The sequence below is a fragment of the Ictidomys tridecemlineatus genome, chromosome 8 (genome assembly GCF_052094955.1).
Source record: "Ictidomys tridecemlineatus isolate mIctTri1 chromosome 8, mIctTri1.hap1, whole genome shotgun sequence".
Lineage (NCBI taxonomy): Eukaryota > Metazoa > Chordata > Mammalia > Rodentia > Sciuridae > Ictidomys > Ictidomys tridecemlineatus.
In genome coordinates, this window is record NC_135484.1 from 136,398,868 (window position 1) to 136,426,671 (window position 27,804).

The following is a 27,804-nucleotide window of genomic DNA, read 5'->3' on the forward strand; positions in this document are numbered from 1 at the left end:
TGGGAATAAGACTAGGTAGGCATGTGGGTCTCAGTGATGCCGTTGGCCACTCTTCTTTCTCAGCCCTCATCTTTCCATTTTGAACATGCAGGTGAGACAATAGATCCTTACATTCCCTATAGACATACAGATACTTGCATTCTTTTTCAGAGAAAATCTATAAAAAGTCAGATTTTAGATAACATGTAAGTAGGGACAGAAAGACAGGTCTGAATAACTTTAATTTGCAGGATTAGTAAACTTTGAGAAAATTGAGTCCTCTGTGGCATGTGTGGCCCCTGCTCCACTGCCACTCGATAGCCATCACAGCATCCCAACTCCCAAGGGACCGGAACTCCATCACCAGGTGCTTCTACTCTCACTCACCAGCCCCTGCAGACGCCAGCAGCTCTGTGTGCTCAGAGATGGAATTAGAAGGGAAGACAGGGTGGTAGAGGGAAAGCGAGCCATTCCTTTTTTTTTTTTTTTTTTGCTTATAAATTGGCTCATTTGCTTTTCTCAACTTGCCTGCGGGGTTTGTAATGGGTTTCCAGTGACAGAAACAAGAAATGGAGAGAGACTGATCTGTTCTGATTTCCCAGTCACGCGCCCTTTGAACCTGGGTCAAACCAAAATTCTTTTGAAGAAAGAAAGAAAGAAAGAGAGAGAGAGGGAGGGAGGAAGGGAGAGAGGGAGGGAGGAAATGGCTTCTCAGAGAGAGAGACAGACCCACCAAGGAGCTTCCTGAATGTCATGCAAACATTTGCTCCCAGGAAGGAAGGAGTGAGCCACATGGTGGCCAGAGCCATGCCTGCCCAACTGCACAGTCTCCATTCTTTTCGTCCCCCACAGGGACAGCTCGCTCTATGGAGCCCTTTGGCTCAGTCCACTAAAAAAATACATCTTACAGCACAGTGGTGATGCTTAACCATCCTGTTGATGAAAATAGGTCCCCAAATTTTAGGCAGTTTACACAAAGCCATATAATGAAACAACACAAATTTCGGGACTTCAGAAAAACAGAAGTATAAAAATATATAGGTGAGTAAGCAGAAAAAAGCCACCTCACATCAGCACATCAGAAATTATTCAACCACTTCAAATGAGAGTCTAAAACCCATCATGTCATGTGAGAAGGAGAACACTACCTGACCCAGAGCAAACTCAAGATTTTTTCTGAGTCTATTTACCAGCCAAGTCAAGACTTGGCTTCTAATTTGCAAAGTAATCAGTAACTTAGCCATCTGAGAAATTTCGAGTCACTTCCTGATTATGGGTAAAATTTACCCAATTATTTAGGCTGTGTAAGTGGCAAGGAGAGTTATTATAATGAGAACACCTCTGAGAGGAATTTTCAGGAAAATTTTTCATTGCTTTTAGACCAAAAAAGAAAAAAAAAAAAAGTTTCATTTGTTTGCCCACACTAAGTAAGTTCTCTCTGCTAGCAAAAGGCATTGTTCATTATTTCAAATTGGGATAATAATATGGGCTGGGGGTATAGCTCAGTGGTAAAGTGATTGCCTAGAATTCATGAGGCCTGGGTTCCATCCCTGCCATCAAATAAATAAATGAAATGATATATTTCTCTCTTACAAATCATCATATCTTTGACTTCTTTTGTTGTTGTTGGTGGTGGGTTTTTTTTTTTTTTGGGGGGGGGTGGGGGACAGGATCTTCCTATGTTGCCCAAACTGACCTCAAACTCCTGGGCTCAACGCATCTTCTTGCCTCAGTCTCCTCAGTAGCTGGAGCTACAAGTTCACACTTCCATGACCAGACGCTTCTTTTGAAGAAAGATACATCTTGGATAATGCTGTGTCCCTTTGCCTGTGATATTATAGAATCCTGGATGGGAAAGGGATTCATAGCCCGGTCCACCATGACTGCTTAAATTCAGAAGTGACCATCTCTTTAGTTTTTGATAAGACTTTATTTTCATAAACAAGTGGAAATGTGATCTACTTATTTCTTTTTCTTGGTCTGTGTTCTTTATTGGCTAAATCATGTGTGTGTGTGTGTGTGTGTGTGTGTGTATGTCCAGAGGTAAAGATAATATTATAAAATTAAATCATTAAGCCACTGATGTAGCCCCAGTGTATTTAATTATTTAGCATCTCACAATGGTCTCAGAGATATGCAGGCAAGAACCTCTCCTGTGGCCCTGCATAAACTCACTTGGCATGGCCCAGTCTCTGTTGCTACTGCCAATGTACACTTTGCTTCTGTGTAAAGACTTCCGGAGAAGATGCCAACAGTCTCTATTTTATGTCCCAATTACACAACTACTTCTCACTTTGGCAACTTGAAGAAAACAAAAGTTTAAAGGGTAGAATATTTAACCACAATGTACCTTAACAAATAAATCCAAAGCCGAGGTGGTGGGGGGAACAAAGAAAAAAACTCTTGGGCAGACTTGCAAATAAAGCAGAAAACATTCACAAGTCAGCAGCATTTCTCAAAATGACACGTCCACCTTCCTCGTAAGCTGCACGAGAAATCACAACAGCAAGAATAGTTACTTCCCTATTTACATGGCCAAGCATGTGCAAGATTGAAAAAAGGAGGATGTGCAGATCTGTGATGAGAAAGGTCAGGCAAAGGCACTGAGATAAAAACCTGATTAAAAGGGGAGAAAACTTAGAACCATTAAAAATGTAAGTTCCAAATAATCAACGCCCCAAAGTTTTAAACTTTTCTTTAGAGTTAGGAACTCCTTTACTCCTGTGACCCAACTTATTAATAAATTTCCCTAAAGCAAAACAAATACTCAAGTTTCACCTAAGCATGCCTAAAAACACCAACAAGCATATGAATTGGAAATTTGTAGTCAGCCTGCCCTGTTGACTAGGAGCATCTTTCTGAATTTCCCGTCTCTAGCCTGTGGGTTCTCCAAACTGCCATGATTCAAAAAGATGGGCTACCCCAGCCCAGCCACCACCCCCGTTTCCTACCCTTGCCAAATATGGGTCTTCTGCCATCTCCCAAACAAATCCCCCTCATTTTCATTGTTTACTATCCTCTCCTTGAGCTCCAAGTCACAGTCTTTTGCTTTATTTCAATTGTGCTATTCCAGATGCTTTCTTAACTCTGACAGTGGGCCACCGGTTGATACCTGGACATTTTTATGACAATGGCATTTATCATCATGTTTGAATGTTAGACCCACATCTAAGAAAACACAACCATTATTTTCTATACCACATTTTACTGGCAAACAATTGTAAAAGTGCTTACACAAATACATGTAATAAAATAACACAAATGATGGAGATAGGAAAATGGGACAATGGAAACATTAAAGTAGGAAGTCCAATCGAAACTAGGAAGGGAGGTCAGAACTTCGAGCTGGTATCATCAGGCCCACACATGAATTCATTACGTCAGTGGTTGAAAAGTTCTGGCCCACTGGACAAATCTGGCTGACCATCTGCTTCAAAAACAAAGTTTTATTGGAACACAGCCACCCCTATTCATTTACATATTCTTTATAGCTGCTTTTATGCTACAGTGGCAGAATTGAGTAGCTGCAACTGAGACCAAATGGCCCATGAAACCTGAAATATTTATTTGCTGGCCCTTTACAGGAAAAAAATGTGCCAATGTCCAGGTTATATGATTCTTTGCCTAGGAGATAAAAGCTAAGCGATTCCCTAGGATGAGCACACTCTTTGTATAGTTCTGAAGTAGAAGAGAACTTTCTACTATAGAGCTCGCTATTTAATCTAATAAAAAGTCTTTAGCATCATTTTTTTTTTTACAGCAAGATAAATATAGCAACAGGTTTCACAGGGCCCACGGCACAATGATGTCATTCATAGTCAGTAAAGAGGTTCTACGTAAATCTGAAACACATGAGGTTCAGGTTCAAATCATGCCTGGTCTGGTGTTAATTCAGGGATAGTCTCTTGAGATGGCAAAGGCCAGTCACATGTGCAGCCCTTCCCTGGCCCTGGCTGTCTTGGCTAATGGATCCAGGGGTTCTCTTCTGCTGAGCCCTTCCTCAGAAGTCTCCCCGTTCTCCGGCAGCCTTAAGCCATCCTTCGCACTTGGCATGCAAGACAAAACCAATATGCCATCTTTGCTGTAAGGCAATTTTTCCTAAACACTGTTGGCTTGGGGGTGGTGAGGCTGGGGTTATACTGTCTGCAAAGCACAGATATTCTGTTCTCTCAAAGTACAGAACTATATCCTTCAATGAGAGTCCACAGAGGAGGGCTGGACTGCCATCCTCCCTCCACAATCAGTCTGACAAGGATGGCTGCCCAGAGACAAGATCCCATCAGACAGAGAGCAGGGCCAGGAGACTGCCCAGGAATAGAGCTGTGAGCTGTTGTGCTGCACAGACCCACAGGGACCAGGGCCACAGAGAACATCATGGGCACTTTGTCTGGAGGCCTTCAAGCCCAACAACCACAGAACGGCCAGACACCTAGATCCGCTGACCTTGTCACACACACATTTTGAAAGAGTTCTCCGAGCCACGAGGGCTCCAAAATAAACATAAACAAACTGGAAAAGATGATCCCCAAGAAACTACGATTCAGTGAAATGTTGGAAGAGGATGCCACAAACACCAATCATGGATTCAGAAAAATATACCTGTAGCTTTTTTTCTCCACCCCTTCTTTCCTTGTAGCTAAAAAGCTAGGTCATGAATTGATTATATTTCTGGTGGAACAAAAATTTCGTTACATAAAGAAGTCTTTTATTAGGAATGTTTAAGAGAATTCAAATATTCTTATTGTATCGTGATGGAAACTGCTACCAAATCTATACCTGACTTCTACCCATACTGTCAAGGGGAGAGAGGAAGACAAAACATGTCATAAACTATCCTACAGTGTTCCCCAAAGATTCTTCCACTCAGTGACTAAAAAGCATGAAATATCCACCATGCTTGAAATGTTCCTTCTCTTTAATGGCATGTGGTTGCCTTCTAGAAAGTCGACAACGAATAAGTGAAACATAATCAACGTTTGACAGCAAAGGTAATGCAGCCAACAAACATGACGGAATAATGAAGTAAAACTTTCTTAATCCCCTTTTTAAAAAAGCAAATGCTACCAAATCTTGCCATTTATTCTTCTAACACTTAGAGATCAATTCCAGACTACTTAAGGTCACCTCTGGGCATGTGAGAATATAGAAAATTTGCACTCCATATGGCCTTAGAGGGGAAAAAGAAGAGGAAAAACAAAAACTTGAAGAGTCAATGCAAATGCTAAATCCAAACCCTATAGTAAAAGAAATCGAGTACAGGGATACCCAAGTATGCACTGGATTTGGAAATGCACAGAAAATATCAATGCAGAAAATTCCAAAGGAAAGCAGAAGCCACTCCATAACAGCTACGGGCTGATCCCTGCTTCTCCAGGCCCCTGTGCAACCTTCTGTGTCCTATGATGGGCACTGAGCCCAAGCTGGAGGTAAGGATCAAGTAAATGCTGGACAGTATCATCTAAAAAAAAAAAAAAAACCAACCTCTTTCACAATCATCAAGGCCTCTAAAGTTTGTACTTCTAAAGGGTTGCCAACCCAAACAACCTGCATGCACGATATCTTTCCCAGAGACGCGTAGGCAATGATACTTCTGTTAATTCTTGTAACAGTCGCCGTGAAGGTTTCTACTTACGTAGTGCATACAAGGTGAGAATTATTCCAGCCAGGCAAAATCCTTCGAAGAACCTGAGTGTGCTGAACATTGTCACATTCACTGACAGTGCCACAGTCAGTCCAAAGATCAGAATGAAGATGATGGAGAACAGCAGCACAGGCCGCCGGCCGACCCTGTGTGGGGAGAGGGGGGAAAGGAGTCACTGTTAAACGGGATGGGGACCCTCCTGAAACCCAAGGCCCAGCAGGTGCTCAGTGTATGTTGAATGAGTACTGGACTAAAAGTCTTCATGCTGTCTAGACCCACTTTCCTAGATCGTGGACTCCTAGGGACAGAAAGGCCTTCTGGGGACATTTAGCCCAACCCCCTGATCCTGGGCGAAGGGAGCACAGATCAAATAGCTACTGGGAAAGAGGATTGAGACATGAACCCAATTCCTGTTGCCGAGTCTATTTCTGAGTGTAAACAGGGATGATTCAAAGCAGGAGGAACAAAATCAATACTAACTCCCCAAACATAAACCTGGACACACCCAGCATGAAACGTCTTGAGAAATCTCTGACCTTTGGAACTGGCCAGAAAGTCAACATGGGTACGGAGTAAAGGCTTTAGTTATCTTCTCCAGGTTGTTAACTAAGCCAGGTGCCCGATCCTACACACCGCCTGCAGAGCCCGGGCCAGGGCAACTGCCAATCTGTCTCAGCTACATGACAAGAGTCAATGCAAATGCTAAGTCCAAGAGATCACACACTAAGTCCAGACGGCTTGAACTTAAATAACCACTGTGGTCCTGACAGTGAGCTCCCCCATCAGCCCCCAGGAAGGGCAGCAGTTACAGTAAACTTGTGGATCACGGGGGCCGGCCAGTGCAGGATTGGTGACGTGGGGGCGATGTGCTTTGGGGTGGGGATGAGAGGGAGGATGGAGGTGCCCCTTGGGATGCGGAACTCACTAGTTCTCCATGTCCCCAAGATAACCTTCCACCTTCATTAATTCAATCAGAAATAAACCGCAGCACTAAGTTCATCAAATGAGTTAATATGTAACACGACCGGCTTGGATCAGAAGGAGAGCTCACCGATGAAGAAGGGGGCAAACAAATTCAGGTCCAGTACCCTAAACACCACGCAGCTTAGCTGAACAACTATCCTGGGCATATTTATGTCAAGGCATCTATGTACCAATAAAATGCCTGAAAAAGGTAAATACAGAGGAACAGAGGTGGAGAGGTGGCTGCCCAGCGGTGGGGACGAGAATGGAAAGTGGATGTTTGTGAGCACGTGTCCACCATCCTTGGAAGGGAAGTGGAACTGCGTTAAACTCAGCACAACTCTGCAAATATGCAAAAACTCATTTACTTGTACTCTTTCCATGGGTATTTAAATTATCTCTCAATAAAGCTCTTGAAAAAAATAAAAAGAAGACACTCAGTAAGGAATGCCCTAAGAAGGAGATAGATATAATCTTAAGAAAATAGGGGGGCAGAAACAACAGGGAAGCATGTCCTTCAGAACTTTCTAAGGTTCTAACCATCTCCATCCATCACTTGGGGTTTTGTTAAATGAGGCCAAGGCTATCAGCTCAATGTTGTTGGACATCAGTGGTCTTGTCTAGAGATATTAGACCTTACTTCCCTTGACCAGTGGGGTCGTCATGACTGGGAAAGACCTTACCAGATGATTTTATTCATTTTCCATTCAAGAACAAAAATAAATTTAAAATATGGCTTGTTTTCCTAAAATGAAGAAAAACAAACAAAAATCTAAAACCTGGTTTTATTTCTCTTTACCTATCTCATCTGTAAAATGAGGCTAAGCATCCTTTTGCAGTTATTGAGATGGTCGGTGAAGGGAGATGATGGACATGACCAGAATGCCTGAACTACCAAGAAGCTAGTTCAATGTTTCTGCTCTCATTCTTCCTGCAGGCTACGTCCCTGACACTCGCCAAACATGGCTTGACTGGTTCTGACATGTTTTAGAAAAGATGATTGATTTTATTTTTTTAATCTTCAGAAACCATTCTAAGTACCTCCTAAAGGATTGCTAAAATCAGTAAGTAAAACTTATCATTAGGGACCGTGGAGCATATAACATCTTTGAAATTAGAGCGCCCTGGTTGTGAATCAAGGCTCACACCACTTTTGAAACTATCTGACCTTAGAAAAGGCCAACCGTGCCTGCTGAGCTTCTGTTCCCTTTTGCAAGAAGCAGTAAAATACCTACCTAACAGGGTTGCTGAGGGGTGTGGAAACACTCAAGAGACGTAGCAAGTGTTCAATACATGCCAGTTACAAGCCTTGGAGTTCTAATATGAGCTGGCTGCCTAGGGCAGAATCCCTTGGAGATGACTGGTAAAATCATATTCCTCAGTCTGCAACGCAGAGGACTTTTTCACTTAGGATCTGTGGTTGGCAGGAAAAATGGCCTTGAACAATGTCTATGTCCTGCTGGGCACAGTGTATAATCCCAGAGGCTTGGGAGGCCGAGACAGGAGGATCGTGAGTTCAAAGCCAGCCTCAGCAAAAGCGAGTTGCTAAGCAACTCAGTGAGACCCTATCAAGTGGCCCTGAGTTCAATCCCTGGTACCTGCCCCCCTCACCACCCCCCAAAAAGATGTCCGCATCCTAATCCTCAGAACTACTATTCAGGGCAAAAGGGATTCTGCAGGTGATTAAGGTTAAGGAGGACCTTGAGGTGTGGTGGGTTTGACCTATTACAAGACCACCTTCCCCGGCTACAGGGAACCTGAGAGAAGGCAGCATGAGGTCTTGACTTGCCATCTCTGGCTCTGAAAAAATGGACAGAATCTACAGAACGTGTCTGGTTCCTAGAGAGCCAGAAACAGCGGGAACATGCCTGTCTCTGAGCTTCTAGGGAAGAGCACTGCTTTGCACACCCTTGTTGGACTTGTGACCTACAGAACTGTAAGATGATTGCTTTGTGCTGTCGAAGCCACCAAGAATGTAGTAATTTGTAACAGTAGTCATAGGAAACCATATGGGGTCTCCATAGGAAATAGACATGGAAGTAATGGGAGGAGATTGTAAAGGGATTATTTATAAAAGAGCGAGGAAACTGGGAGAAAAACTAGGAGGGAAAGTGCTCAACCTTGTAGCTCTTAGCAGGAGGGAGCTTGCGGACAGACAGCCATGGGTGGCAGAGAGGCGCTGTTCGGAGGGCCCCTGACAAGAGGCAGCAGTCCTTCCAGCCCTTCAGAGACCAATGCCTGACCTCAGGCTCCTCTCCACTGAGGCTCTGCAGCCTGTATTCCCCACTGGCCAACAGGAGTCCAAGGGCAAAGGGTGCAGCCCATGAACTATAATTACACATTCAGGACAGCCTGTAACAGAGCAATCAAGGGCAGGGAGGTGGCCCAACCCCTGGCCTGCATCTCTCCTGCATCTGCACTAACACACCACCTAACCATTCCTATCATACACCCCAGACAAAACCCAGGTCTAAAGCATGACTTTTTAAAGAAAGCAGTGTACATTTAAATTTCCTGTATGTTGACTGCATCTTAGAAAGCTTGCCTCTGACTTGATCCACTTCCCCCTGCAGCCATGAAACTGGCGCCCCAGCTGTGAGGTCTGGAGTTCCCTTAACAGGGTTTATTTCCTTTTAAGCAAGGCTCAAGCAGGAGTAAAATGCCAAAAAAAAAAAAAAAAAAAAAAAAAAAAGTGTGCGTGGGTGTTGTTGGAAAACACCAAACTTCCAAAGTGAAAGAGAGGCTCATTCAGAATGTTCAAAACACCTCCCAAAGCAGTTGCCTCTGAATCCCCAGAGCATGCCTGCTTGTCTACCCAACCTCGACCTGGGAAAATGACTGTAGAGAAGTGACTACAACATCAGACTTCTAGCTACTCACAGAGGAAGACCCAAGCACCTTGGTCTTTTGTCCCTACATCTGGTGTGTGACCAGGGAGGCCATTTGGCAAGATGTGCAAGAATACGATGTCACAAAAACAGCCTTGAAGCATCTTAGACCTTTGGAGACTAATTCATTTAATAAAAGCCCATATTTACTTTCCTATTAAATCTTTCATTGAATAAGGACACTAAAACCTGCATCAAGTCTGCATTTTTTTTCAGAAAGAAGGTGACATGGATTCTACTGATATATATTTCCAATTTATTTCGATGCAGATTTTTGAAAAACAGGATATTTTAGACTAGTATAGTTCATACTAAAAACCTATGCATTTGGTTAAAAACAAACAAACAAAAAGCCCTATTGCCTATCCTCAAAAGCAAAACAAAACAAACAACAAAAACCCCAAAGGGGCCCCCAGCAGACATCCCCTGAGGTCGCTGATGACTTTTCTATTACCGTCCACAGGGTAGGTGTCCATATGAAGCATTTACAAGTGATGATTTAGCAGATTCTGGGCACACAGGAAATCACATTATATGTTCACACAAGGAACTCACAAATAGACACTAGCTTCAGGAAGGAAATTTCCACAGCTTTAAAGTGGCCTCTGAATCCTCTGCTGCTGTCTGCTCTGGGCTCCTTGCTTTTGCCTGAGCCAGCTTTCTCAGTTAACCAGGGTAGAAAGGGCATCACAAAGACATACACAGTTTGTTCCATATTATTCTTGGCCCTTATTATGTCATCAGGCCCAAGATGTGCTGACTCATGAAAAACAACAAAACAAAACCAAAACCAAAATTCCTTTAAAAAGAGTGGAAAGGGAGAGACCCGCTCTGCAGCGCCTGTCCTTGAGCCTTACATTGCACAACTGTCTCTCTGTACCACAGAATACCCTTAATAAAAGTGCTGTGGCACACCGGTGGAGAGACACGGGCTCTGGGGTCAGGTGGCCTGGTGTCGAGTCCTGGCTCTCCAGATTAAAGTGGGGTGAACTTGGGGATTTACCTAAACTTCTATGCTTCGACTTTTCAATGATGAAAACAGGTAGTAATAGCTCTTACCCAACAGGGGTGTCGGAGGATGGGATTGTTACATGTCTGGGAATGTCTGGCGCTGTGCCCGGTACACAGTAATCAGTGTGAGATGCTAATGACATCATAGTCATTATCATCATTAATAACTCAGCTACCATCTTCCCCTCCTGATCTCTACCGGACAACTTCATCACCTCATCCTGAAACACACACTCTGCTCAAGGCAACCTCACTTCCTCACCCACCCAGATAAAGTGCTTTCACCCTGGCCTCTCTTCACGATTCCTCCCCCGTCTGCAGCGCCCACCCATCATCCAAATGCTACCATCTTCTAAGGCCTTCCTTCCGCATGAAGCCCACGGGGCATTTTGTAAAGGACTGTTCTAAAGTATGTATGATGTTTTGAGGTGCTAACCAGAGCTGCCTTACCCGCTCAGTCCATGTGGACGAAGGTCTCTAGTCCTTCCCCTATTTGTTTATTCGTTTTTTTTTTTAAGACAGGGTTTCACCATGTTTACTCAGGGAATCCTGGAAATTCCTGGGCTCAAGTGATCCTCTGTCTAGCTTCCTAAGTAGCTGGGACTATAGATGCACACCACTGAGCCTGGATCCCCTCTAGTTTTTAAAGCATTGTGTGCATCTACCCCTCATTGCAGCCCATAGAGTCCTACACCTGAGGCCTCAAGTTCCTCCTTACTAAACATCGAATGTCAGTAGTAGATGAGGCTGCAGGCTGGTTTTGCTATTTTCTAGCAGTTAGAGAAATTGCATGAATTTAAATTCTCACTTCCAAATGGTTCATCATGTGCACTGACCAATCCTTTTAGTTTAGCATTCCCCAAGGTGGCAGCTTTGGCTCTGGCTCTGGTATCAACACCAGGATAGAAAAAAGACACAGTAACAATATGCTAACAATGACCATTTCTCTTTAGCCAGCAAAGGCGTGCTGTGGCTCCCAAAGGTTCGTGCGGAAGGCATGTTGGTACTCACCAGTCAGCAATGCATCCAGTTATTAGGTAGCCAAAGATTAATCCAACCAGTAAGGAGAACTTAGCGATATGGACCTTCCAGGCATTATCACACACAAGATCCCACTAGAGAGGGGCAAATAAAAAATAATCAGAGAGACACATATACAGACCTAGTTGTACTCAATCATAAGGGCAATACAATAACCCTGCGAGGACCATGGCACTGGTGTCAGAGCCATGTCGCGTCAGTCATTAAAAGTCTCATTAATGTTTTTGAAAATTCAATGAAAAGTGCAATTTAACCATAAAACAAAATGTAGTGTTTTTATCTGGAATGGGTTATCAAACTCTGAAAGGAGTGATTCATGAAATTTTGAGAATATATATTCTTTCTGTTCCAATGGCCACAGGGAACGAAGAAAGAGGGACCAGCTAAGGAGATGGGGTGTCACTGATGACCAGTGCCCATGATGAGCAGCACCCCACCCCAGCAGAGCTACTACAGCCACCCAGGAGATGGGAAGACTTACCAACCCAGGGTGCTATAATGACACAAGGAAATAAAGAGTGACTTTTGCATTTTTACCCCACAACCCTCCCCACACTGTAGCTTTAGAAATAAAGGCAGGAGTTAATGGTGAATGTTAAAATATGAACTTTAACTAAACATTCTTGTTTCTTCCTTCTAAATGTACCTGGTGTTTTTCTTTATTGCTCTATAAAGGTAGCTGCGCTACTTGGAGAGAAAGCCAGTCAAAAAGTAAATATGATAGTTTATTTTGTACAATTTTTTATTATTTAATTTGATAAATAAAAATGGTCCTCCAATTCCTCTCCTTTCCCGTTTGTAGAATTAAGAGACAAACCAGTGTTTTTTCCTGCCACGTGACATGTGTTCAAGACTACTTCTGGGTCAGAGGGCAGACAGACAGGAACCCCCACCCCCTCACCCCGGCTAGCACTCTGGAAACTGCAATGCCCATCCCTGCTATTCTGTGCTGATGCCCACCTTCAGTGGTATGTAGATGTCCTGCTGCTGGGGCAAAAAAGTAGTTAAGCTTCCATTTGGGGGGTCTCCACTCCAGGTAGGTGGAGGCCAAGCAGTGGGGGTGGTAAACTCAGCTGGGAACATGCAACACAGGGGTGGAATTTGTGAATGCCAGCGAGAGGTGTTCTGGAAACAGAGACATGAAGGGCGAGGAAAAGGGCTGTTCGAGGCCTTGGGTGGGGGCTGGAACTTAGCTCAGTCTTCTTAAGTGTCTCCCTCCCCCACCACCTTGAGACCCTGAGTGTAATGCAGAGGATCCTTGCAAATTCAGGTCCTGCCCCTGTTTCCCAACTTCTGGAAAGTCTGGTGAGGGCCCTGGAGGATACTGCTGTGGGTCTCAGCTTCAGAGGGATTTGGGGAAAGCTCAGGTCAGCACCAGCAGCTGCAGAGGAAGGCACCTGGCCTAGAGAGCAGGAAGGCACACTGCCTATCACATGGGTCCCACTTCTGCCTGGACTGACCCTGAGAACCTCCAGGGGTTCTGTTCTGCCTTTTCCCTGCTATGATAAGGCAACCCATGAACTTTGCCATCCCAGGCTTGGTTCTAAACAATCAACTCCCAAGAGCAGGGAGTGTCTTACACTGCGTAAAAAACACACACACGGTAGTTGGCTTTTCCTCTAGACTGCCAGAGCAGAAGTATAAAGCTCCAAGATGTCTAAAGTGGGCTTTTGGAGGCAAGCCTGGAAAAGCAACATTCACGGATATGCTGTTTCTAGGAGAAAATGCATTTTTAATAATAAAGACTTTTTTTTTTTTTGGCATGCAACCTACTTCTAACTTCAGGAAGGAAGGATTTGCCTTAAAATGGGAGTTACAGCATTACCATGAACAGCGTGTGTACATTCTATTCCCTAGCTTAGTTTACATGGTCTATGAGGAGAGACGCTTACACACCTGTAACGGTTCATCTCTCAGTTCATCTCTCAGTCGCATCATGCCTTGTGTGAATCTCAGCCTGGCACATTCTTGGCAGGAGAGGAGCAAGCCCTGACCCCAAGCTGCTGCCGGTGAGGAATGCACCAGCTGCCGCCTCTATCATTCCCTCTGCTTTTAAACACTTCCCTGTCTCCACCAACACTTCCCATTGATGAGTTTATTTGAGGTTAAACGATGCAAAGGAGTACATTCTGCTTATACTAAATGGTTGGGAAGTGAGAGGTTTCAATAAAAGCATTCAGGGGAATGGAGAAAATGGCCAATGCTGTTGCCCGTTCAGCCACCTGAACAATTACTACTCGGGGCCTTGGGCAGCCATAACCCAATTTAGTTGCTACCTAATAAGTTGTTCGGTGATCACCTCAACACGACCCCTATCAATTAACAATGCTGCAGTCCAAAAGTAAGACGCCACCGGAAGACTGGCTCATCAGGCCTGTAAGGAAAGCAAGACGGGGTAGAAGTACTGAGTGACATCACCAATCTCAGCCTATGGGTACCCACCCCCCTTGGAGGGGGCCTGGGATTCTAGTACAAGGCAGTCACCAGCCACCTGGGTGGTGCCTTAAACCCTCCTCAATTAGATGCAGGAATGGGGAGCATTATCTGAATCAACAAGCAGAGGGACTGGGAGGTCCCAGCAGGTTTACCAAGATAAGGGTTACTCAAGCCTGGGGACCCGCCTAAAAACAACACCCTGGTAATCCTGGAGGCCCACCCTAGAGGCACATTCCATTGGGCTGGGTAGGGCCAGGCCGAAGGACTCTGCTGAGCTGCCTCCCTTGTTTAACTTCTACTTCTGGTAATGACAAACATGTACCAGGAAAGTAAAATATGTTCCAACAGAGTGCTATCTCTTAAAGAATTCTAAAGAATTTCAGAAGTATGAGGAAACTTTGAGATCACCTGGCTCTCAAATTTGTTCACATCGACACAGATAAGATGTGACAATTGGTCACATTCAGGAAGCCAAGGCTACGTGAATTTTTAACATTAAAAAAAAAAATCTGATGAGAATAATGCTTATTTTTTTTTTTAAATCTCCAACATTACTCTGCTAACCTCTCTTTCTTTCTCCCCATTAAATCAACCAGCAATTTTAGCAGATTCTACCTTCCAAACACACCCCGAACATATCAACAACAGGCATTCACGCCTCACCTGAGAGTCCACCCTCCTTCAGGTGTGTGTTCCTGCGGGTCTGAAAATAACACTACCAGACCTCCTTACAGTGAAGGTTTCAGGTAAGATTTAGGGTCTGCTGGTCGGGTGCACACCCCAGAACAACTCTCAGTGTTTAGCCTACTTCTGATTCCTGGACTGCCTTGAATTAGGAAGAATGTCAAGAGGGGTAAGTGGTACAGACCCAGCAGGTTTTGGGGGGTCTTGGAGCCAACAGTTCTAGCAGTGGCCAAGGAAGTGTGATTCTGGAGCCAGTGGTTGGGGGCGTGGCTCCCAGATTTCCAGGTTCCTAACTGAGACTCCCCGGCAGGCTAGTTCTAGGGCACTGTGCTGGGAATCTTTCCAGAGCCCCAGCTTGCAGCTGCTCTAGCAATGCAGTGAGCACTGTTTTCCTGTATTCGGTCCCCAAGTTCCATCCCGAGCATCAAAAATAAAATAAAGTAAAAACATAAATAAATAAATACATAGCTCCTGAAATACTCAAGAATGGTTTCTGTTATTTGCAAACTGAACCCCGTTCCCCGATTAAATTTCTTTGGGATGGTGTTGGCGGGGCAAGATGTGAGCCAGGTTTCCAGCCTCACCCTCCTGAACAATGCAAGAGTCTCGTCAAATCCATTTCCTTGAGAACAATGAAAGCAACCCTTTAATGAAGCATGTTAACACTTCATCTGCAGATTTAACAAGATCATAAAAGCAGTCACATCATAGCCCCATTTCATCATCTCAGCTTCAACTTCTGAGCCACTGTTCTCCCATGGGACACTCCATGGTGATGCCCAAGGGAGCTTTGGGCCAGGACTGAATGGGGAGACAATGACTCTAAAATGTGTGTCTGTGTTTCACACCCTGCACGTTGGTTGCTACATACTTTGTTTAAAAAAAAAAAAAAAGAGGTAAAAAAATTCTAGTAGACTATTTTGTACCTATGTATTTTAAGGATAGAACACAAGAAATAAAACCTTAAAATAATTGGAGGAAAATAGATTACTTATCTGACTTTGGAGATGAAAATTCTATGGATAAAAACTAAGGGGGAAAAAATAACCTAAAAAAAGTGACTGGTAGATTTTATGATACTTTAACCGATACTACTTTATTATTAATTTTAACTTTTATTTAAAACTTCTAGCCATCAAAAATGCCATAAACCAAGTTATAAATACTTAAATTTGTAAACTATATCCATAGAACATTAACACCCTAAACATTTAATGAGTATTAATATTTTTTTTAGGTTTTCTCTCTCAAATATATTTTTTTCTCAATATGGACTAGTACTCGAACTAGAAACGGGTTAAACACCCAGACAATGGACAAAATATAAGAAGCAGAAATGCTTCTAAAAACACCAGGAAATGTTAGATTCTGCTAATGAAAATCAAAGCATAATATTTTGGCTATCAAATTTTTTTTTTTTCAAAAAATATCCTCAAGATGCAGGAGACATAATGAGGTGCCAACCGTAGAAGGAGGGTGAACAGGCACTGCTTCTCTGGAAGGCAATTTGGCAACAGGCAGCACATGTCTTTAAAAACAGGTATCCCAGCAATTCCTTTTCTTGGAAATTTTCCCCAAAGAACAGATCAGAGAGGCCCATGGAGGTCCTTGTGCAATAATGTTCACCGATTTTAACTCACAGGAGCAAAACCTCAGACCTGAGTGAATGCCTGGTGACATTACACAGCCATTCAAAATCTGGCTCGTGAAAACCAGTGACTGAGAAAAACCCTGTGATACAGAACTATGAAAATGCCTCGGAATGAAAAGTGATGAATATGAGAGACGTTTGCAGGGGAAAGTTAGAGGGCATCCCAAATATCAAAACTGAGAATGGTACTAAGGCTGAGTTTTATTTTCCATTTGATACGTTTCTAAATATTCTACAAGTAACCTGTGAGCCCTAAAATAAGAGGAATTCTCCCCAAAGTGGTGGTGAGGGTAAGATGAATTATCATTAAGAACATAACCAACAAAGGCAAAATCTTTTCAAGAATATGTACCTTTACACACTCTAAAGCAGCAGGCCAAGAGGAAGCTTGTTTTGAAATGGCTTGGGTGTCAAAACTTTTTATTTTTTTTATTTTTATTTTTGCACTGGGGATTGAATTCAGAGGCACTTGACGACTGAGCCACATCCCCAGCCTTATTTGTATTTTATTTAGAGACAGGGTCTCGCTGAGTTGCTTAGCACCTCACTTTTGCTGAGGCTGGCTTTGAACTCGTGATCCTCCTGCCTCAGCCTCCTAAGCCACTGGGTCAAAACATTTTCAAAATAGGACTACGTATACATCTCAGTGGTAAAGCACTTGCCTAGTATGTGCAAGGAAGGACGTAAGTTCCATCCTGAGCATCAAAAATAAAATAAAAATATAAATAAATAAATAAATAGGGTCAGGCCAGTGGTGTGCACCTATAGGCCCAGCTACTCAGGAAGCTGAGGCAGGATTGAGTTTGAGACCAGCCTGGGCAACACAGCCCGATACTGTCCCAAAATAAAGAAATTTCAAATTTTTTATTTAAAAAATTTTTTTCTTTTAGTTGTCAATGGACCTTCATATATTTATATGTGGTGCTGAGGATGGAACCCAGTGCCTCACACATGCTAGGCAAGCACTTTACCACTGAGCCACAGCCCCAGCACCTCAAATTGTTTAAAAAGAAAAAAAAAAAAAGAAAGTGATTTGGAATAAATCACATCTGAAGTTTATGCTAATGCTCATTAACTAAAGCAAAAAGTGTTTTTTTCTTAGGGAACTGAATGAAAATTTTCCCCAAAGTTCCATCTTTTGAAGTGGAGATCCCCGCTTGAGCCTGTTCCATTAGCAAACCACCAGGGTTTTCCCAATCACTGAGCAAGCGCTCTGTTCTCACTCTGAGCACAGTCGGTGGAGATAAAAGGAAATATTTCAGTTCAATACTACAAAGAGGATAATACTGTTTAAAATTTCAAAGGCTGAAACGAAACAAAACTCTTGACTGGGTCACTAGAATTTGGAGAAATGTGAAGTTAGTGCTTTTCTTTTTCCTCCTAAAATAGCATTTCGGCAGCCTCTCGTGAACCAGTGTTTCATACACCATGGGTTTGCTGTGCTCTGCAGTCCTTTCAACTAGAGACAAAAGAAATGGCAAGAACATGCACACATGCGCGCACAAACACACATGCACACACACACACAGTCCGCCCTGGAGGATTAGTCACAGACAGACAAAGAAACAGCCTCCATCCAGAAGCTGAACTGATGAAGTCCGTTTGCTACTATTTAGGCAGCCTAAGCGAGCCTGTGTTTTTTTAGTATTTTGCATCTAGCCGTATACAGATTATTTTTTCTTAAAAGACTCCATCAAAATTCAAGATACACTGCATGATTTGAAAACCTCAAATTACTCTCTGCTTTTTGCCTCTCAGCTCATCCTCCAATTTTAGGAGGCTTGCTGTCAACGGTAGCCAACACAAGTGCCAATTAGGGTTGGCATACTTGCAAGCTTCCTTAAATGACATAATAAACATCTTTGCCAGGTACTCGGGGGGAATTTTTAAGTTTGGTTTCTCTGTTTCCCGTTAACTGTCACTCAAACTGCTCCTCAACTTTCATTCTTAGTGCCAAAATCATAACCAGGGCCTGTGGGAGGAAACTGTAGCAAAACTCAATGGCCAGCTTGTCCAGGTTAGATGGGGCATATGCCTCGCCTATTAAACTGCCACAGCAGGGGAGCTGGGCAGAATTCTTAAACTTCATGTAGTGCCTTTTTGGGGGACTTACATGGTAATTCTAAACCCAACGCCCCGGTCTATCTTTTCACATCTTTGTCTCCTATTGCCTGCCTCCTTTTTCAAAATGCGGCTTCCTGGTGTTGGAGGAGTGGGAACCTCGATGCTTCATGTACTGACACAGGCTTTCCCCATTCTCACTGAATCTGAACCCTTTTTAAAAAGGCTAGAGATGTAGAACTGCTTTCCAGGAGACTTTAAAAGGGAAACAAAAATAACCACCTGAACACACCCTCGGTTGAGTTGAGGTGGGACTCTCTCTGGGAAAGCAATACAGGGAATCACTTTTCCTTCGCCTTAAAGGAAACAAGGGTGTCCATGGTGGTAAGCTTTACTGGATGTTCTTGTTCATTTGGTCTCAAGCCCTCTGTGGCATTTGAGGAAGCTGAACAGATCCCCATAAGGCTGCAGAGGTTGTTAATAAGCGATGGCTGTTTATCGATCAAAACCTTGAAGAATCCTGGTTCCAGAATCTGCAATGGATGTTTTACTAATGGCCCTCGCCAACTACCTGTGAGAAAGGAAATGAAGAGGAAGCTCTGTAGGGAGGCCTAGGAGGGTGGGGGGTGGGGGGAGAAAGAGAGAACCCCAGGAGAAACCCATCCCACAGCCCGAGGCATCAAGACAGAGCAACTATTGAGGCCCTCCGTGAAATCAGCACACGGGCTTCTAGCACGCTGGGACATAGGAAGTAACTTGAACACTGTTCTCCTGAGCAATTCAAACCCTATTTTCCTACGTTACCAGGGGATATCTAGTGTACCCCAGGGCTGGACAGAACCGGACTATCACATGAATACTGAAGACATACCAACCCACTCTGGAAAGGAGACAAGTGTGGGGACCTTCTGATCGTCCCATCAGGGGATTCTTGGAATGGGAAGAATTTAATGACCCAGATGATGGATCACGGAGAGAACTTGGAGGTCAAAGGAAAATCATCTTTGGCTCCCTGGCTTCCTCCTGCCACAGGCGATGGTTCTGACATAACATGGCCCTGTCAAGCCCCTGCCCGCCCCACGACCTGCGTCATCTCACCTCCTACTTGCACGCTGTGCCACACAAACCTCTTTCATCTTCTCTCACTGCCATCTCTCCCACCAACCTTTGTCATGACCCAGTCATGCCAAAGCCCTCACCAGCTCCCAAAGGGCCTCTGGACCCCTTCTCCCAAATTGATCTTCCACCCCCCACCCCCACAATACCCACAATCCTTCCCACCCTGACTTTTCTGGCTCAACACTTACTTCAAAAGATGAGTCTCACTTCAACCAAAGTTGCTGAGCACTGTTCATCACCTGTCGGTCTAAGCATGGGAACCTTGCTGAACTGCTTGCATTTCTTTTTTCCTCTCAGTGAGTTTTTGTTATCTTTATAAGCACATGATGAAATGAAAAGAGTAAGGGGGTGCAATTACAAATATACAAATGACTATAGTTCCATATTCCTATCAAGTTCAATTAACTTAATTGAGTGCTCTCCCTGGGCTATTTAATTATTTAATTGTAATTCTTCAAATACAATTTAAATAATTAATATGTAATTATTACACACTATTTAATGGTAAACACCTAGACAAAATATAATTTAATTGCCTGTTGACAGGTCCTTCTTCCACAAGTTCAGGGTTGGCAAACTGTACCCCACAGGTCAAATATGGCCATGAGCCTGTTTTTGTAAATAAAGTTTTATTGACATACAGTTATTCTTCATTGACATATTCTCTACGGCAGCTTTGGTGCTACAATGGTAGACTTGAGCAGTTGCAGAAAAGACCCCATGGCCCACAAAGCCAAAAGTTAGTTACTATTTGGCCTTTTATAGGAAGTTTCCAATCTCTTGCACTATCTGTGAGTTTCTTGAAGAAAGAAAGCCTCCCTGTGTTGTTCCTCTGTATCTTGGACCCAAGCTAACACCTGGCACATGGGAGGTAGGAACAAGGATGTATGCTCATGCAGTAACTACTGTTCCTGGAAGTTGGAATACTCTTTATGTTTGCTTGTGTTCACTGTGCCATGCTATTTATCTTCTTAATCCCCTTCCTGATTATTTCTTCAAATACAATTTAAATAATTAATATATAATTATTACACAAAATTTATACCGGCAATATGGCTTTTAAATGTTTCCGCCCAACTTTTCACTTTGGATAATTTTCCCCTAGGGAAAGATATTTCTGGTTTTATCATTAAAGCCAATAGAAAATTGGGTATATGAGAAATTTATTTAAAACAATGAGAAATTCTCTTTTAATAGAACAGATCTATTATGTAGATTAAGCATTGTTCTATGAGAAGAAAGGAAACTGAGATTAGTTAGGAATTGATCAGGTGCTAGGCACACTGCAAGCCTCTAAGCTTCCAGTCATCTTGACAGGCTTCACGCAGGGGCATTATCACCACTGTGTCCATTTTGTAGGGGAAGAAACTGAGGTGGAGAGAGGTGCAACAACTACTCCAAGATCAAATGGCTCTTAAAAAGATTATAAATCCAGATCTGATTAAAACATACATACTTTAGTAGGGCGTGGTGGTGCACACCTGTAATCCCAAGGACTCAGGAGGCGAAGTCAGGAGTATCAAAAATTCAAAATCAGCCTCAGCAACTTGTTGAGGCCATAAGCAACTTAGTGAGATCCTGTCTCAAAAAATAAAAAGGGCTGGGGATGAGCTCAGTGCAAAGTACCCTGGGTTAAATCCCCGGTTCCAAAAAAAAAAAAAAAGTACTTTGCCACTCAATAAATTCAAAGAAATGCAAACAAAAAAGAATATTTCTTTGATCTGTATTAAGTGGCTATAGGCTTCAGTATTTTTCTCGCCAAGTACACTTCATATACAAGGAAGTAAAGTACTGTGGTGAAAACAGGACAGGCTCTGGCATCATTTCATTGTTATGGTGACTAAACAAAAATAATTTGTGAAGTGTCTGTGAATAGCAGGCATTCAGTAAATGGCAGCTATTAAAAATAATAATATTGGACTGGGGACGTAGCTCAATAGGAGAGAGCTTGTCTAGCTTGTGCAAAGCCCTGTGTTCCATGCCCAGGGCCACAATATAACAACAACAACAACGATATCACAGTACAGGTTTGAGCATCCTGACTCCAATTATACAAAATGCCCCTAAATCCAAAACTTTGAGCAATGAAGCCACAGGTGGAAAATTCCACACCTGTCTTCATATGATGGAGCAGTCAAAATGCAGACCCACCAAAAACACTGTAAAATAACCTCCAGGCCATGCATATAAGGTATAGATGAGACATAAATGAATTTTGTGTATAGAAACTGGTTCCCATGCTAAGGTATCTCATTTTGTATATGCAACTATTCAAAAATCCAAAACCCCAAATCTGAAATATGCTGTTCCCAAGCATTTCAGGGAAAGATTATCCAAGCTGTATCTTATTTTTCATAGAATTTTTAGTGTCTGAGGGCTAGGAAAAAGTCACGGTTAACCTGCTACTTTTAAAAAAGAGAAAACAGAAGTCTAGAGGGGTGAAATGACTTGCTTGAGATATAAAAACCTGTGGTCAAGCCAGGCACAAGTGGAGACCAGGTCTTGTCAGCTGCAGTTGCTCTACATCAGGCTGCCCTGAAAACACAGAGGGTCTGAAATACAGGACTCTCTCAGGAAACTTCACAAGTTAACTGCTGCCGAGCCCAGGTAATGCCTGATCCAAGAGTCAGTTGATCAGTACCACCTCCCTGAGTTCAAAACCCTACAACATGAAGGCCTAAAACAATAATAACTCAACATTTTAATTGAGAACAACTCTTAGGCTTCCTGCCAAGAAGTCACTTTTTTTTTTTTTTTTTTATAATGTATGAGTCAGAGTACTTGAGAAGCTAAACCAGTTTTTCTCCTGTTTCAAACTGGTCTGACCATCTGAAAAGGACATGAATGATACTAAGTCAAAGGGTCTATTCAAATAGGGTTGATTTTTTTTTTCCTTGTCTAGCTCAGAAAACTGTGACTGTAGAAGATAGTCCACAGGAAACTTCAGAAACGAGGTGCACAACACACAGACACCACCCCCGGCCGCCCCGCCACATCCCAAAGTTACTCAATCCAATGAATGCTCTAGGTATAGTAGAGCATGGATTCTCCTTCTTTTTAGCTGATTTTTTTTGTTGTTGTTAGTGCACTATAATTATACATAACAGCAAGAGTCACCTTGTCACATGTATACAGCATAGAACATAATTTGGTTTTTCAAATGTGTACCCATTCAGCCTCTGTCTTCATTGTATTGGGCTGCATAGCTCATCATGGTCTGAGAAAGAGCATTGCATGGTCAACAAAAAACAGGAGACATAGAAATCAGAGACTAAAATGGGGTCTCAGCTCATGGCTTGACCATGACCGTCAACAGCAGTGGGGAAGCACAGTGACAATGCAGATTCGGGGCCTGATGACCTGAGTCTCCATTCCGTTTCTGCCTCGTTGAGAGTCATGTGACCCCGGGCAAGTTCTCTCACTGGTGGGGGCTCTGTTTCAACATGTATGATATAAGAAGCACAAAACCTATGATATATAGTTGTTATGAAAGTCAAGAATGATACCTAGAATCCAGGTACGGTGACACACGCCTGTAATTCTCAGCAGCTTGGGAGGCTGAGGCAGGAGGGTCATGAGTTCAAAGCCAGCCTCAGCAAAAAAAAAAGTGAGGCACTAAGCCACTCAGTAAGACCTTGTCTTCAGGCCATGCATACAAGGTATAGATGAAGCATAAATGAATTTTGTGTACAAAATAGGGCTGGGGATGGGGCTCGGTGGCCCAGTGCCCCTGAGTTTAATCCCTGGTACCCTCCCTGCCACCACCAAAAAAAAAGAATAATATCCAGAATATGTCCAGGGCAGTAACTGGCACAAGTTGATTATGACTCATTAATTTTGTCAGTAAGTGAAGGAGGTCCTTGGGGGGTTACGTCTGTTGGTAAGTAACATTTGAATCTGAGAGTAAAAAAAAAAAAAAGACTTCAAAAAGGCCTTTGATTTGGAGGCTTGGTTATTCATCTGAGCCTCACCCCTAACCGATCCAAATTAAGGGGTGTTTTACGATCCTACATCCCGTCTGCACAGCCGGGCACCAGAGTAGACAGTGGGAGAGGCGAGTACAGAAAAATGCCCTCCAGGGAACAGCTGTACGCACAGCTGGGGAGGAGCTGGAAGGAGAATCCACTCGGTGCCACATGGGGCTCTCTGACATCTCTCAAAGATCTCAGGAAGTGCTGTCCTTCACTGTGACCCCCTCGGCTGCATCCTGGGAAGAGCAACACAACCTCATTCCCAATGCTTGCCACGGTCGTTCATTGAGCGCACCGTTTCTCTGACCAAAATGAAATAAAAATTAAAAAAAAAAATCAGGATGGCTCTCAAAAGGTAACAACACTATTATTCCCCCAAAGGGTGTTAACACTTTCTCTCCTTGAACTATTAATCTCCCGAAAACACCGTGCTGAGTTGGCAGTGTGACAGCAGAAGGTGACTGTGCCATCCGGCTCCCGGCTGGCCTGGTGCTCAGCTGGAGCACAAATCTGCAGATACAGCCCTTAGGTGAGGAGAGGAACAGGGGTAGCTGTACCCCAGGTGGGAGTCAAGGAGAAAGGACCCCTCGCCCCCCACGTGGTGCCTTTGGCAACCTGGGGTCAAGTTAACCAGCAGGCAGCTGTCTGAGATTATTCCTCAAAAAAAACTGCAAAGCATCCTTAAGCCAAGGCTCGGATCATCTCCCCAAGGAGTGCTGCTGGCCACTGGGAATCAGCCCTCCAGGAAGCCCACTGGGGCCAGGCTGACTACTCCTAGGACAGGGAAAGGAACTGAGTCTACAGGAGACAAGGTGAACCTCAGCAAGAGGAGAGCAGGGGGAACAGCGACCCTCTCTGGCCAAAGTAGCTGCAGAGTTGCCCAAGCACAGCCCTCACCATGATCTCCCACCATGCCTTGCAACTTTGCTTCTTGGAAGTCCTCAGCCCCTCCTACCCAGCGAAGGGCAGAGGGGTACAGGTTTTAAAGTTTATAACAGGCCTAGATGGAGAGTTCTGGAGAAGACATCCTGACGCTGTTTCTGGATTTGGGATTACGGGGCTTGGAGGATGTGAACGTGTGGGATGAGACTCCATGATAAGGTCTACCTACTGTAATACATACAGTATTATGTAATACATAACCCCCTTTGGGGGTACAGGAGGTTGGCTCGACTTAGCAAACTAGCCTGAATTCCATCCCTTCCAGAATAATATTTTCCATTAACTATGGATTCAACAGAGCAGCCTTAACACTGCGCGGCACCACACAATCATGTTGACCACACCACCTTCCCCACTTCTCTCTCTCTCTCTCTGTCTCTCAAAGGCAAACAGGAAGCCAAAGCCAAGAGGAAAAGATAAAATTAATGATCCATAAAGGAAACCCTTCACAACCACACTCCCCTCCCCTGTTTCAGACATATTTGCTTCTAAGTCAGCAGTTGAAGCAGTGTCCAGCAAGGCACCGGCAGGCAGGTGTTCGTCTAAAATGAGGATTAAGGGGCTGGTTGGAGCTCAGGCCCTGAATTTGATTCCAAGCACCGGGGGAAAACAGACGGTGGGGTGGAGTGGGGAGGAAATCAATGGCTAAGTGATTTGCAGGAATATTATTAAAGTTAGGCTTGTATCTCCTTTGCAGGACTTTTCAGAGCCTTTATTGTGTGACTATGAATCATGAATATGAAAAAGGGGGCTCTGCATTTTCCAAGCTTAATGTGGCCTTGGAAACTCTCTCCCTACACACACTTTCAAGGGCATGTCTTTGGACTACAGAATATCAGAGGTATTACCACGTATATTTGGCTTGCCCTTCATGCTCTAACACCGTGTATGAACACAATGCAAACGACAACACATGGAAATTCTGGGATTTCAAGGTTGGGGTAAAACAGCCCTATCCACCCTGCCAATCCAGATAAGGGACAGAAGGGGTATTCATGAGTATTGAATAATATACTGTTCAAAACAACCAGAGGAATGTTTTTCCATCTTCCATCAGAGAAGATAAAAATGATAACTATTTTCCTCTTTCTTCTTGAGAGATTATAACAGCTAATTGGTAAGAGATAGACAAACATTAAATACTCTTAGGAAATGATCTGCAAAAGGTCAACCACAACAAAAAGCAATCAACCGTGCAAAATTCCACTTCCTTGAAAAGAAACCTAACTACACTGCAACATCCCCATCTCTGTTTCAGAAGGATGATGGCTCCGTGAGCCCAAGTCCAGGGGTGATGATGATGTGCTGTGCAGGTAATCATCACCCTACCCTACCTTACCCTTTAAAAGTGGTCCTTATTTCCAAAAGAAGAAAAAGCAGGGTATGAGAAGATATGCAGAGCTGCATCTTTCACAACAGTCTAAATATGGAAGCAGCCCACGTGTCCATCAACAAGTGAATGGATAAACAAAATGTGATCCATATGCATAATTGAATATTATTCAGCCTGAGGAAGGAAGGAAATTCTGACATAGGCTACAACATGAATGAACCCTGAGGATCTCATGATAAGCGAGACAGGCCAGTTGCAAAAGGACAAGGTCCTGTAAGATTGCACGTATCGCAGCCAATTTGGAAAGCGGTATGGAGATTTCTTGGAAAGCTGGGAATGGAACCACCATTTGACCCAGCTATTCCCCTTCTCGGTCTATTCCCTAAAGACCTAAAAAGAGCATGCTACAGGGACACTGCTACATCGATGTTCATAGCAGCACAATTCACAATAGCAAGACTGTGGAACCAACCTAGATGCCCTTCAATAGACGAATGGATAAAAAAAAATGTGGCATTTATACACAATGGAGTATTACTCTGCATTAAAAAATGACAAAATCATAGAATTTGGAGGGAAATGGATGGCATTAGAGCAGATTATGCTAAATGAAGCCAGCCAATCCCTAAAAAACAAATGCCAAATGTCTTCTTTGATATAAGGAGAGTAACTAAGAACAGAGTAGAGATGAAGAGCATGAGAAGAAGATTAACATTAAACAGGGATGAGAGGTGGGAGGGAAAGGGAGAGAGAAGGGAAATTGCATGGAAAGGGAAGGAGATCCTCAGGGTTATACAAAACTACTTACAAGAGGAAGTGAGGGGAAAGGGGAAAATAATACAAGGGGGAGAAATGAATTACAGTAGAGGGGGTAGAGAGAGAAGAGCGGAGGGGAGGGGAGGGGAGGGGGGATAGTAGAGGATAGGAAAGGCAGCAGAATACAACAGACACTAGTATGGCAATATGTAAATCAATGGAAGTGTAACTGATGTGATTCTGCAATCTGTATATGGGGTAAAAATGGGAGTTCATAACTCACTTGAATCAAAGTGTGAAATATGATATATCAAGAACTGTGTAATGTTTTGAACAACCAACAATAAAAAAAAAGATTGCACGTATATAAATAAAAACACAGAGTAATCAAATTCATAGACAGAGAAAGGGGCCGGAGGTTGCCAGGGGATGGAGGATGGGGAGTGGGGAGTCAGTGTTTAATGGGTGCAGAGTGTCAGTGTGGAAAGAGGGAAAAGTCCTAGCTGTGGATGGTGGTGCTGGGTGCACAGGAATGGGATGGACTTAATGCCACCGAACCGGACACTTAAAAGTACCTACAATTGTAAATTTCACATGTATTTTATCGCACACACAAAAATGTGTTTAAAAAGTGAATCTGCAGGAAATGGGTTAGTCAGTGAGCTGATTCACTTCAACCAGATGCACAGAACTTGGAGGAGAACCCCAACTTGAGACCTGAACAGAGAGTGCTGGAGTGCCCTCCTCCTCTCACTCTTCTCACCCTTTGCATCACTCCTGAGAGAATCTTTGAGACCCCAACCTCTCTGCACCGCATCTTCCCTGCACGGCAGGCCACCGTGGCTCTCACAGAGTCGATTCCTGGCTGCCACAAGTCCCTGGTCCTCTAGCTCGCCTGTGTGTGGAAGGCTGGGGGTGCTGCTCACAACAGTAAGCGTGGCCAGACTGTGGGGCCTCGCACGACACTCAAGGCAGGCCAGCCTTAGCTCAGTTCTGTCCTCAGGCCAACAGCTTTTCTTGCTTTGGGTCATGGCTCAGCACCCAGCACCGTGGACCAGGCTCCATGAGAGCTGTCCCCAGGCTGCAGACCAACAGCACAACTGCAGTGTTTGGTGGTTACTTATTGATCACCTACTGAGCACAGGCCCCAAGGCCATCACAGGGCAGAAAGTGCTGTCCTTGCTCTCTCATAGTCTAAGGATGGAAAAATGGGGCAAAAGTTAAAAACCACAACACTGAGAAATAAAAAGATAAAAAGCTGTGATTGTGTGTGTGTGAGTGTGTGTGTGTGTATGTGTGTGTGTGTGTGTATAAAACCAAAATAGGAT

The 27,804-nt window shown here is 43.7% G+C and overlaps 1 protein-coding gene across 5 annotated transcripts in view; it reads right to left on the minus strand.

Annotated features, from left to right (window-relative positions):
• Slc22a23 (solute carrier family 22 member 23) overlaps positions 1–27,804 on the minus strand; it is a 179,975-nt gene that overhangs the window by 129,262 nt on the left and 22,909 nt on the right. For 4 of the 5 annotated variants that reach the window (XM_078020485.1, XM_013359640.4, XM_078020487.1 and 1 more), the window contains exons 2-3: positions 11,494–11,597; positions 5,612–5,766 (exon numbers count right to left, since the gene is read on the minus strand). In XM_078020485.1, coding sequence (XP_077876611.1) covers positions 5,612–5,766; positions 11,494–11,597 — 259 coding nt within the window. Of the gene's footprint in view, positions 1–202; positions 5,438–5,611; positions 5,767–11,493; positions 11,598–27,804 lie in introns of those variants that run through there. The other variant, XM_078020488.1, reaches the window with a different exon arrangement.